We start from the raw sequence: 12,290 nt of genomic DNA, 5'->3' as shown, positions 1-12,290 counted from the left end.
CTGGTTTCCCCATTTCTTCATCAATACTAGAGCTTTATTAACAACAGCAAACCTATGCCAGTTTGGCAGGTGAACAATGGTGTCCAGTTTCTTTGAAAAACGGTGAAATGGGGTCTGGGTCAGTTGTGTAGTGGTTAAGTTTGCACACTCTGCTTCAGTGGCCCAGGGTTTGTGGGTTTGGATACTGGGCACGGACCTGTACACTGCTCATCAAGCCATGCTGTGGCAGCATCCCACATACAAAATAGAGAGCAAGATTGGCACAGATGTTAGCTCAGTGACAAGCTTCCTCAAGGAAAAAGAGGAAGATTGGCAATAGATGTTACCTCAGGGCCAGTCTTCCTCACCAAAAAAAGAAAAAAGAAAAATAGTGAAATGAATAACTTTCATGTGTTTATCGGGCATTTGAATTTTATGAATTTCTTGGTATTTTGTCCATTTTTTAGAAAATTGAAATTTTTGTTTTTTATTGATTTATTTGTTATTTATATAATAAGAATATCTGTTTTACCTGTCATAGGTATATTTCGTCATTTATAATAGTTTTTGACATTTAAAAATTTTAATTTTTATGTAGTCAAGTCTGTTAATTTTCCTTTATAATACTGTCTTTTGCTCTTGTAATTGTCCCCAAACCTAACCAAGATGGCTTTAGCTCCATTTTTCTCTACACTGGTTAAAACAGATCTTGATTGTTGAATTCATTTATTACTGCAAGACCATTGCCACTACCAATAATAATGGCAAAATAATTAGGACAACCACAATAGCAGTGGCAGCACAAGAATAATTGGTTGAATTTATTGAGCCTTTACCACGTAACAAGCACTGCTAAGCTCACATGAATTATCTCATTGAATCCTCATACTTTTACTAATGAGGAAGTTGAGGCTTAGAAAGAACAGTTTGCCAAAGATTGCGCAAATATTAAGTGGCAGAGCTGGGGATTTAGATCTCAATTTATCTTGCTTGAAAGCCGGTGCTTTTTTTTTTTAAAGATTTTATTTTTTTCCTTTTTCTCCTCAAAGACCTCTGGTACATAGTTGTATATTCTTAGTTGTGGGTCCTTTTAGTTGTGGCATGTGGGACCCCGCCCCAGCGTGGCTCCATGAGCGGTGCCATGTCCACACCCAGGATTCAAACCGACAAAACACTGGGCCGCCTGCCCCGGAGCGCGCGAACTTAACCACTCGGCCATGGGCCCAACCCCGAAAGCCGGTGCTTTTAATGTCCAGTGAGAGATTTCAAAACCAGGTTATATGAGGGATGATGATGGTAGGATCTTGGGAGAAGAGAAGTAGAGGGGAATTATGAGCTGGGTTTGTATTCCACTTCTGCTCTTGTTAGCTTGTGTCACTGAGAAAGTTACTTAACTTCTCTGAGTCATAGTTTACTGTTTAGTAATGTGGAGTCCTTCTTTGCTGGCCTGTTGTGGAGACTAGTGAGATGATATAAGTAAAGCACGAAACACAGTGCCTTGCATATAATTGCTCCTCTGTAACTAGAATTTATTATGCCAGCCATCTCTGAAAGTCTTGTGGAAAGGGGATCAGTTGCACCAGAGGTTAGAGCTAGGGTCAATGAAAAGAAGTTATAGGGAGGCAGACGTCCAATAAAACTAAGAACTTTCTAGCACTGTCCCAAAATGCAATGGCCTGCCTTGTAACAATGAGTTCCCTGTCAGTCAATTGGTTCCCTGTCATGGAGGCACTGGGTGAGTGATCATTATGTTAGGCATACTAAAGAGAAGATTTCAGATTTGTTTGGGAGTTTGGATGAAATGAAATGTGGTTTTATCCCTTAAAAATTCTGCGATTCTATGTATATCTTAGTGACTTCTTTTGGTTGGATTCAAGAAAACCTGTCATTGTGACTGCCTACAACAAGAAAGTTTTCGTAAGGAGCCTGAAGCCTTTGATGAGTGATAAGCATGACAGGGAACTTGTGTTTTCACTCTGAATGTAAAAGGTAAAAGGAATTTAGCTTTTAGCTTATAAGTGGCACTTGTGTACCCGGCAGGTGAATAAAAAGGTTTGTAATAGAAGACATTAACCTTAGGAGGGAAATTGATTGGTCAGAGAAAGATCTATAATTAAACAACCCAGTCAGTGACAGTCAGATGTTTCTGGAGCAAACATCACTGAGGACCACTACGTGTTTCTTCATGGCCTTTGTGGGTCTGTGTGCCGTGTATGTTAGGGATGGGAATGGTCCTAGCTTCAGGTTCTTGGGACAGTGGTGCTCCTTGGCTGCCTCCTGTGGATTTGCTCACACAGCGTCCTCAATCCCACAGGTGGCTGAGTTTGTGGATGAGCGGCCAGAGGAAGTAAAGCAGATGGAAGCCTTTCGTTCCAGCACCAAATGGAAGCTTCTGGGAGGTGAGTTCCAACAGTAGATAAATCGAAGTTTTCTGTTTATAGGGGAAGCATTTTTTTCTGTTCTGTGCTTTTCTTTTAGAGGAATGCATAGTTTGTGTTAGTGTGTCATTGATCCTGAAAAATACAATGTGAAAAATAATTCAGAGTTAGTGAGACGTGGTAGCAGAGAGACCAGGTATCCACTTTCTCTTATATTTTGGTATTGGCTTACTGAGGTCAGGCGGGGACTCAGTTGGGGGCCTTTCAGCACCCACTCCTCTCTGGCCCAGAATAGGAGAGCACTTAGCACACAGGCAGGACTTTGGAGGAGTTTACAAGAATCTGAGGGAACAGAGTTTGGAGACTTTAGCAGCCTCTGTCCTCTCCCAGAATGAAGCCACTCGTGTATGGGTCAAGGACCTGTGTTTTCTTTCTTTTTATTTGTTAGTGAATCTTTCTTTGTTCTTCCCTTAAATGTTGGCATGTTAGAGTGCATCACTCTCCACTTGCCTACTCTATGCCCTCTCCCTAGGCTGGTAATTTATCTCCGTATTTAGAAACAATGTTGATGTTCTTGAGAATTGGATCAAGGGCATTTGTTTGTCATGTCTGAGCAGAGCCGAGCCCTAGTCTAATTTCCTTGGTATTCTCCCCGCCTAGCACAAGGAGGTGCCATTAATGAGTATTTGTTGATTGGTTGAGTTGCTAATAGGTGTTTGATTCTTGCAGCCTACTGCTCTTTGGTAGATCATCACTTGAGGCTTAGCAGTCACTTCCCCTTTTCCAACAACTTGGTAGGTAGGTCTATGTACTGAGGGACACAGACTAAGAAATGCTTAGTCCCAGTGAGTCCCATCCCTGGTCCCACAGTCCCTCAGGCTTTGTGTGGCCAGTGGGGGGTGTGCTGGTTTTTCACTCCCTGTGTTCATTCCTTCATAGACAAGGGTCTTGCTTCTTGATAGTTGTTTAACTGCAGTTTACGCTTGATGCTCCTTCCGTCTTCACGCATGGAGGATTAGAAGAACTAACTCCTAAACAGGATTTGTTCTTTCCGTGTTATACTCTGTGCCCTTAGGTTAATTATCCTACAATTCTGATTAGAAAAAAATGCTTAGCAAAAGTGACAGTTGGCTGTAGGTTAGTGATCACCTTTGCCTCAGTTAATTTTCAATACATTGTTATTATGTTTTATGAATGAAAACGTTATCATTATTCTTTTATCAGAATTCTCTTCACTCTTATCCATTATTTTCTGTCTTATCCTGTAGTTGTGTTTTCAGTCTTTTCCATAATCCGTTTTTCAGAGAGAATCTTCTGCTCTTCATGTCAGTAGGGCTAGGAATTGATACACACAGACACACACACACACAGGTCCACATGCATACACAGGTAGTTCTTTTTCTTTTGCCTCGCTCTCACTGCCCCATCTCTGTTTGTTACTGGAAATATCCTCAATGATCTCTGACCCATATTTCCTTTTATAATTATCATGGAATTTATCAGCCGCATGGATTAGATTTACTGTCAGGTCCCCCACAGATATCAGTACTTTTCTCTGAGGAGTGGATTCCAATCACATGGGCCTATTCCCAAAAGTAAAGGAGTTGACTTGGTTTAATTCATCCACTTAACATGTATTTATTGGGTCTCACCTGGTTTTTATGTGTATTTGGGCCACGGAGCTCAATGACAAGAAATAGAGGGAGAGGAGAAACTGGGTTTTGGAAATGTTCTGAGTTGCTATACACATTTTTATAGCAACATCCTGGTATGCCTTTGAAAACTGAAATTCTCAAACTCTTTCCTCAACTACATATTTTTAAAGATTGCACATGGACTCTGGAGTCAGACCGAGCTGGATCTGTGTATTCTCTCCACCACTGATTGGCAGTATGACTTTGGCAAATTACCTCATCTTTCTGAGTATCAACTTCCTCATCTATAAAATGGGGATAACAATATTTGTCTCCTAGGTTTGTTGTGAGAATTAAACGAGGTAATCTGTATAAAGCCCTGGCAGGAGGTGATCTGCAAATGCTGATCCCTTTTTTCTGGTGATCTCCCCCACTCTAATAAGGCGCACAGTGAGGTGGATTAAATAGTTAACAGCATTTCATTTTGCTGTGGCACAGGTTTAGTTAATTTGCCTTTTGAAAGAAGAATGAGGACAAACTATGAATTATTTAGGCTAAATATCAGTAGGAGCCTCTGACTGGGAACCCTGTACAAATAAGGTTTTGGGAAGAGCACTGGGTTGGGATTTAGAAGACCAGTGTTCTAGCCTGTCTCTTCATCTTAGTAGCTATGACTTTAGGTAAGAAATCACTGACCTCCTTGGAACCTCTATTTTTGTCTTAAAACAAGGGTACTTGCCCTGCTTACCTTATAAGGTTTAATATGAAAAATGTATTTTAAATGCTTTACAGATTTATGACTTGATAGGCAAATAAGAGAGATTATTTTAAAAATGTACATGAGTGCTGGTTTGCTGCCCCTAAGCAGAAGAGCTGTGCAGACCTTTTGGGCTTTCTGAGTAGTTTGGAGATGTATGCTGCTAGGGAATCTTTCGGAATTTTGGGTACCGGAGGTGAGTAGAGCATTTATGAGAATCTGACTCTCTGCTGTTTGTGTTTAGGCCACAATGAAGATCCACCCTCACACAGACATTTCCATCATGACACCCTGGATTCATCTCCTCCAAGGAGGGTCCGTCACGACACCCCGGATTCATCTCCTCCAAGGAGGGTCCGTCACGACACCCCAGATTCATCTCCTCCTAGGAGGGTCCGTCATGACACCCCAGATTCGTCTCCTCCTAGAAAGGTCCGTCATGACACCCCGGATTCATCTCCTTCTAGGAGGGTCCATCATGATACCCCGGATTCATCTCCTCCAAGGAGGGTCCGTCATGATACCCCGAATTCATCTCCTCCCAGGAGAGTCCGTCATGACTCCCCAGATCCTTCTCCTCCTAGGAGGGTCCATCATGACACCCTGGATTCAGCTCCTCCTAGGAGGGTCCGTCATGACTCACCAGATCCTTCTCCTCCTAGGAGGGTCCGTCATGATTCCCTAGATCCTTCTTCCCACAGGAGGGCCTGTCCTGATTCGCTGGATCCTTCTCCCCTCAGGAAGCCTCATCGTCATTCTTCAGGTGTATCTCCTAGGAGGGCCCGTCATGACACACCAGATCCATCTCCTCCTCGGAGGGCCCATCACAATTCCTCAGATATCTCTCCCCACAGAAGGGCCCGGAACAGCTCCCCTGACACATCCCAACCTAGAAGGACTCTTGATTCCTTGGATACCTCGCAACCCAGAAGGGCCCGTCGTGACTCCCCAAGTTTGGCTCCTGATGGCCCTCATTCACTGCCCAGGACCAAAAGCAGTAAAGCCGCAGAGAGAGCCTCTAGCAAAACCTCCTCACAGTGGAAGGGGCCAGGACCCTCCCATCTGTCACTCCCAAAGAACAGCAAATATGAGGATGATTCGGATCTCTCTCCTCCACGAAAAAAGCAAGCAAAATCCCATTTTGGAAATAAGCAGCATGATTCTAGAGGTGAGCATTTGATCGTCCACGAGAGTCTTATTCCCTAGGTTCTTTCTTTTGGGCCTTTTACTTGCTTTATTAGGTATTTGTGATCTTTAGAAATGAGAATGGAATTTCTTTGGAGAAGTTTTAAAAACTGGGGAAATAGTGAGAAATTGGGTTGAGGAGAGTTAAAAATGTAGTGTCAGGGAGGAAGTTTTTATATATCCTTTTGTTTATTCTCCCCACCCCATCTAAAAGTACTACGTTGTTGCAGAAACTTCAGAATGTATACAAATGTATAAAGGAGGAGAAAAAAGGTCATGTAAGATTCTCTCATTCACAGATAGTCACTGTTAGTATTGTACCAGTGTTCCTTTAGTCTTTCTTCTGTTCGTTTTTGGTGTAGTTGAGCCCTGTCTCTGCAGTATATACATATTGCTTGTATAATTTTGCTTGGGTTTTTCACTTAATATTATTTTCCCCATGTCATAAAAACATCTCTTTGTTAATAGAATTTTTGTTGGTGTTCTATTACATAAATTTACTTAGCCATTTCCCTAATATTGCATAATTTAGGTTATTTCTAAATTTTTGCTTTTATAGTTCTATAATGAACATCCTTGTACATAATCTGTTGTCTGATTCTGGATTATTTCCATATCTACTTCTAGATAGATTTCCTGGAAATTTAAGTACTTCTAGATATGTTTTCTTGGAAACTAAGCAGAAATGGATTTACTGGGTCAGAGAGCTGTATGTTTTTAAGACTGTTGATACGTATTGCAGATTGCTTTTTTGGGAGGTGATTTGTGATGTGTATGTCACAACTCAGGCCTGTGCAATGAAATTTATTTACTCCATCTTTTGCCCCTAGGTAGTGTTTAATTTTTAAATTCAAGTACATTGTTATCCTCTAGTCTGAAGACATCAGAGCATGTTCTAGGTGGTTTTAACTTTCACCACACCACTGAGATCTGAGTGCTGCAAGTTTTTTTGCCCATTCTGTGCATGGATAAGTATGACATAGATGAGTATGTTGAGATCTCACCTACTAGTCACAGTCACTAGTAACTGGGGATTAGAATGCCACATCCTGCCTGTGATTTTAAAAGTTGTCGCTGGGGGCCAGCCCCGTGGTCTAGTGGTTAAGTTCAGCATGCTCCACCTTGGCGTCCCAGGCTCACAGGTTTGGATCCCAGGTATGGACCTACACCACCCATTAGCCACGTTGTGGCGGCAACCCACATATAAAATAAAGGAAGATTGGCACAGATGTTACCTCAGGGCTAATCTTCCTCAGCGAAAAAAAAGAAAAATGTCCCTGACTTTGCTCTTTTCCCATGTCATTGTACTTGTATTAGGGTAGTGATAGTGATAGTTAAATGAATATTAAACACTAGCCTGGTAAGTTCTTTTTTTAGATTCTGCCATGGAGATTAAAGACTTTATTCTTTAATTTCTAGGCTCTTCTCCCAGCCGTAGGAAATTCCATACAAGCTCTTCACCTAGGAGACATCAGAGTCACATGTTGGACTCTTCTTCCTACCCAGGTAACAGTCGGAAAGCCTCTGATTCAGATCTTTCTCCTCCACGGCATAAACAAAGTCTAGGGCGCCAGGATTCTGATTCAGATCTGTCACCTCCACGGAATAGACCTAGACACCGGAGCTCTGATTCTGACCTCTCTCCACCAAGGAGGAAACAAAGGGCCAAATCTTCTGATTCCGATCTGTCTCCACCTCGAAGGAGTCTGCCTCCAGGAAAGGTAGGAAGTGTGAGGAGTCACATTCTTCTCTTAGGGCGACTCCTGTCTTCCAGTTCTATGTGAGTCCCGGAGCTCCACGCCGAGGAGGAGGAGGAGGAGGAGGTAGCTCTTGGTAGTGCAGTGAATCTCGTTCCGAGCATCTCCAGAGACCCTCCCTTGTCTCTGAAGGCAGGACTGCCTGGAGCCCACCCAGGTGAACTTGCAAATACCAGATTTCCTAACTAGCTTCTGCCTTTGTACCCTCTTACTTCCACAAATCTCATTTTAATAGGTAATCTCATTTTAATAGAAAAACTTCCTGTTTTCTTATGAATAAACTGAGAACTGAAGTTTTCAGAGTGGAGTTAGGAGCATAAACCTTATGTCAAACAGATCACATATTTGAATCCTCCTTCTTCCACTTACTGTTTGTAAGGTTCGAGCGAGATATGTAATATCTCTAAGCCTCAGCTTTTTCAGCTGTACGATGTGGATAATAGTAGTATACACTTCATAAGGTAATTGTGAGAATTAAGTAAGTTAGTGTAAGTAAAATTGTTAGTACAATTCTTGAGACAAAGTAAGCATTTAATGTAAGCAATTTATTACTATAAATTATACTGCAGGTCTCTGTATCCAGAGCTTAAAAAGAAGCACTTAAAATATAAAACTGCTTTTAGAAGTCATATCTCTTGGGAAGTCAGTGTTTTATTTTAAATCTATGATGAAGCTTGAATTAGGAAAAAACAATCCATGTGAACCCTGAGTAATTGTGTTGTAAAGAATACCAGTTCTTGGGGCTGGCCTGGTAGTGCAGTGGTTAAGTTCACATGTTCCACTTCAGCGGCCCAGGGTTTGCCAGTTCGGATCCCGGGTGTGGACATGGCACCCCTTGACAAGCTGTGCTGTGGCAGGCATCCCACATATAAAGCAGAGGAAGATGGGCACGGATGTTAGCTCAGGGCCAGTCTTCCTCAGCAAAAAGAGGAGGATTGGCAGCAGATGTTAGCTTAAGGCTAATCTTCCTCAAAAAAACAAAGAATACCAATTCTAGTAAAGGAATCTTATTCCGGTGAGTTGGTTAAGAAACGGAATAATAGAGCCTGTGGTGTGCACATTTCCCTCCAATACAGACTTTTCAGGTAAGTCTCCTCTGTAGCCCACGTGGTCCTGCCAGGGTAGACCAACCTATCCTTAACCCAGGAATGGGGGTTCTCCTCTTTTGGGGAACAAAGTGAGCTCTGTGTTTCAGCTGGACCCTTGACATTTTATGTATCTGTTTAGTCCATGGACAGTTTATTGTTAGCAAATTTAGCACATTGCTTAAGGATATTAGGGTATACTGTATAGGCCATTTGTGGATTAGTTTATCTTGATACAAAGTGGAGTTTAGTAAAAAGTTCTGCTTTGATGATGTCTTGTCAGTATCCTGAAATATATCTACAATTTAAGGATTGTGGGTTTGCTTGAGCTTGTATTTTAAATGGAGTATTTGATCAGTGTGGGTCTCTACTGGAGGGTGTAGAGCTTGGGACAGGTTTTGCTCAGGTGACCTGAGAGTGAGTCTTCACGTGTGAGAAATACAGATGCTTAGCCTTTCCTTTAATATCTTACTGGTTTGTGTTTCTGTTACTCTTAAACTTGATAGTACTGTTAATTTTCCATGAAATTCCATTTTATTTCTTTTCTGTTTTGTGAATCCTGTGGTCCATAATGGGAATATAAAGCTAGAGTTTTTGCTAGGTTATTGCTGATCGTCAGACAAGAATGCGCCTGACTGAATACCCATGGAGCCTCCTGCTGCACTGCCTCATTAATGTTGGATACTCCCTTTTCCGTTGCATAGGCTGCACATATGTATTCTGGGGCTAAAACTGGGTTGGTGTTAACTGACATACAGCGAGAGGAGCAGGAGCTCAAGAAACGGGACCAAGAAACCATGGCGTTTGAAGGTAAAAATGTGAAAGTGCAGAGAACAGTCGAAGCTCATGTCGCTTTTATTTATTTTTTTAATGTAGCTTATTGTAACTGATATTTTAAACTTTTGGTTGCTATTGAATTTCAGCTCTGATTTTATGCATTATTTTAACGTTTCAGTGGGTCCAAGTGGGTCTTTTCCTTTTGAAAAATATTAGTTTTCAGGATTATCACCAATATGCCCTTAGATATTGGTAGGAACTCCTTGTAGTCTGGCTGTAAAAGTTCTTGTCCAGCGTCAGAATCCCAAGTGGTTGATTTCAGCTGTTAGAATATTATTTCTGATTTTGATACCTGGTATTTATCTTTAAAAGCATAATTTTCCTTTGCAGCCGAATTCCAATATGCTGAAACTGTATTTCGAGATAAGTCTGGTCGTAAGAGGAATTTGAAACTGGAACGTTTAGAGCAAAGGAGAAAAGCAGAGAAGGACTCGGAGAGAGACGAGCTGTATGCCCAGTGGGGTAAAGGGTAAGAGAACCACTGAAAGAGAAAACAAGACCGCAGTGACTAGAAGAAGTCATTTCTCTACTCTTCTGAGCAGTTAGTTCATTGTTCTGTCTTCAAAGCTGTTTTCAGGAATGGGAGTTCAGTGTGCTCAATCTTCTTCCTAAGATACTGACATATTCCACACTTCAGGTGGTATTCTAGGAATTTTACCCTCTTCAATATTTGGCCTAGGCTGCTAGAAAGAGGAGGTTCTCCAGATGTAGCGGGATGGTCCATCTCATGTAAGAGTGGAGATTTAAACAGGGTGGCAAACACTCTTGGTTCTTTTTGCCTAGGCTTGCCCAGAGCCGGCAGCAGCAGCAAAATGTGGAGGATGCAATGAAGGAAATGCAAAAGCCCTTGGCCCGCTATATTGACGATGAAGATCTGGATCGGATGCTGAGAGAGCAGGAAAGAGAGGGAGACCCCATGGCCGACTTTATCAAGAAGAATAAGGCCAAAGAGAACAAGAATAAGAAAGGTGAGCCTTCTGGGAATCCATGGAGGTGGAGGTGACTTATGTGAAGAAAGAGAATCGTTAGGGTGATGATACATAGCTATGTGCAAAGAAGGCTTTCCCCTACAATTTTAGATGCCTTGTATTTGGAAATTCAGGTTCAACTCAATAGAGACTTCTGTATAAGCATGTTTCCCCCCCAACTGCCATCCAGCTCTGAATTGGATTATGTAGGTAGCTAACTTTTGTCTCTCTCCTCTCATTAGTGAGACCTCGGTACAGTGGCCCAGCACCTCCTCCCAACAGATTCAATATCTGGCCTGGGTATCGCTGGGATGGAGTAGACAGGTAAGCTTGAGTATTTCCTACATTTTTGTTTTCTCTTCATCTGACCCTAACTTTCCCTAACTGTTCTTAAATTACTCTGTGTTCTGCCTCATTCTCTGCTCTAATCACAAGGTTAAAAATATGCAGTTCGCTTGCTTCTTTCTGAGGGTCCTCAGATCCCATTTCCCATACTTAGAACACTATTCTGCCTCCTCTTTCCTTTTCAAAGCTTTTTAAAGCTCTGGACAGGCAACTCAGGTGGTCCATATAGGATATCCTTTGTTTTTGACGTTGTTCTCTTCTAGGGATGATTTCTAAGGTTTAGAGGGAATGAGTGATGGGTGGTAGTCTGGAGCCTTCTGTATTTTGTATCTTTAAAATGTAGCCCTTGAACTTTCTCTTCACTGCCTTAGGAGTGAATTTCTTGTAATGTCTCACTGATCCCTACCACCTAATCTATTCACCTACCTGTATCTGTACCCACATACTCTAATTTCCTGTCTGTTAACATGGATGAACTGTATGTGCTCCTATCAAGAGTCAGTCCCTCTACTTACATGTTAGATCCCATCTCCTTTTGCCTACTAAAGTTGCCTACTAAAGGACATTGTTCATTCTAGCATCCTAGCACAGTGATTCTCAACCTTTTTTTTTGCTGAGGAAGATTCTCCCTGGGCCAGTATCTGTTGCCAATCTTTCTCTCTCTCTTTTTTTTTTCCTTGAGGAAGATTTGCCCTGAGCTAACATGTGTGCCAGTTTTCCTCTATTTTGTATGTGGGTTGCCACCATGCCTGGCGAGTGGCGAGGTCTACATCCGGGAACCAAACCTGGGCTGCTGAAGCGGAGCACGCCAAACTTAACCACTAGGCCACGGGGTCAGCGCCTCAAACTTTTTGATTTCAAGACCCCTTTATAATCTTAAAAATTATTGTGGACCCAAAAAAACTTTTGTGTATGTGGGTTATATCTATTAATATTTACCGTATTAGAAATTAAACTGAGAAATTTAGAAAGTATTTATTAATTTGTTAAAGATATAATAAAGCCATTATTGGGGCTCGCCCTGTGGCCGAGTGGTTAAGTTCGCATCCTCTGCTTCGGCAGCCCAGGGTTTTGCCAGTTTGAATCCTGGGAACAGACATGGCACCGCACATCAAGCCATGCTGAGGTGCCATCCCACATGCCACAACTAGGAGGACCCACAACTGTGTACCTGGGGACTGTGGGAGAAAAAGGAAAAATAAAATCTTAAAAAAAAAAGCCGTTATGTTAACAACCATATTTTTAAAGAAAAATATCTGTATCTTCCAAACAAAACAATAGTGACAAGAATGGCATTGATTTACATTTTTGCAAGTCTCATTAGTATCTGGGCTAGTAGTAGACAGCAGGATTCTGCATTTAGTC

The 12,290-nt window shown here is 41.9% G+C and overlaps 1 protein-coding gene across 2 annotated transcripts in view; it reads left to right on the top strand.

The window, feature by feature from the left end:
• BUD13 (BUD13 homolog) overlaps positions 1–12,290 on the top strand; it is a 28,119-nt gene that overhangs the window by 4,703 nt on the left and 11,126 nt on the right. Inside the window, exons 3-9 of one of the 2 annotated variants that reach the window (XM_008516740.2) lie at positions 2,294–2,378; positions 4,993–5,916; positions 7,440–7,654; positions 9,480–9,585; positions 9,943–10,081; positions 10,396–10,580; positions 10,823–10,904. In XM_008516740.2, the coding sequence (XP_008514962.2) occupies positions 2,294–2,378; positions 4,993–5,916; positions 7,440–7,654; positions 9,480–9,585; positions 9,943–10,081; positions 10,396–10,580; positions 10,823–10,904 (1,736 nt within the window). Of the gene's footprint in view, positions 1–2,293; positions 2,379–4,992; positions 5,917–7,352; positions 7,655–9,479; positions 9,586–9,942; positions 10,082–10,395; positions 10,581–10,822; positions 10,905–12,290 lie in introns of both variants that reach the window. The other variant, XM_008516739.2, reaches the window with a different exon arrangement.

Source organism: Equus przewalskii, chromosome 6 (assembly GCF_037783145.1).
Source record: "Equus przewalskii isolate Varuska chromosome 6, EquPr2, whole genome shotgun sequence".
In the NCBI taxonomy this organism is placed as follows: Eukaryota; Metazoa; Chordata; class Mammalia; order Perissodactyla; family Equidae; genus Equus; species Equus przewalskii.
Note: the sequence above shows the minus strand (reverse complement) of the source record. Positions and strands in the feature narration are given on the sequence as shown.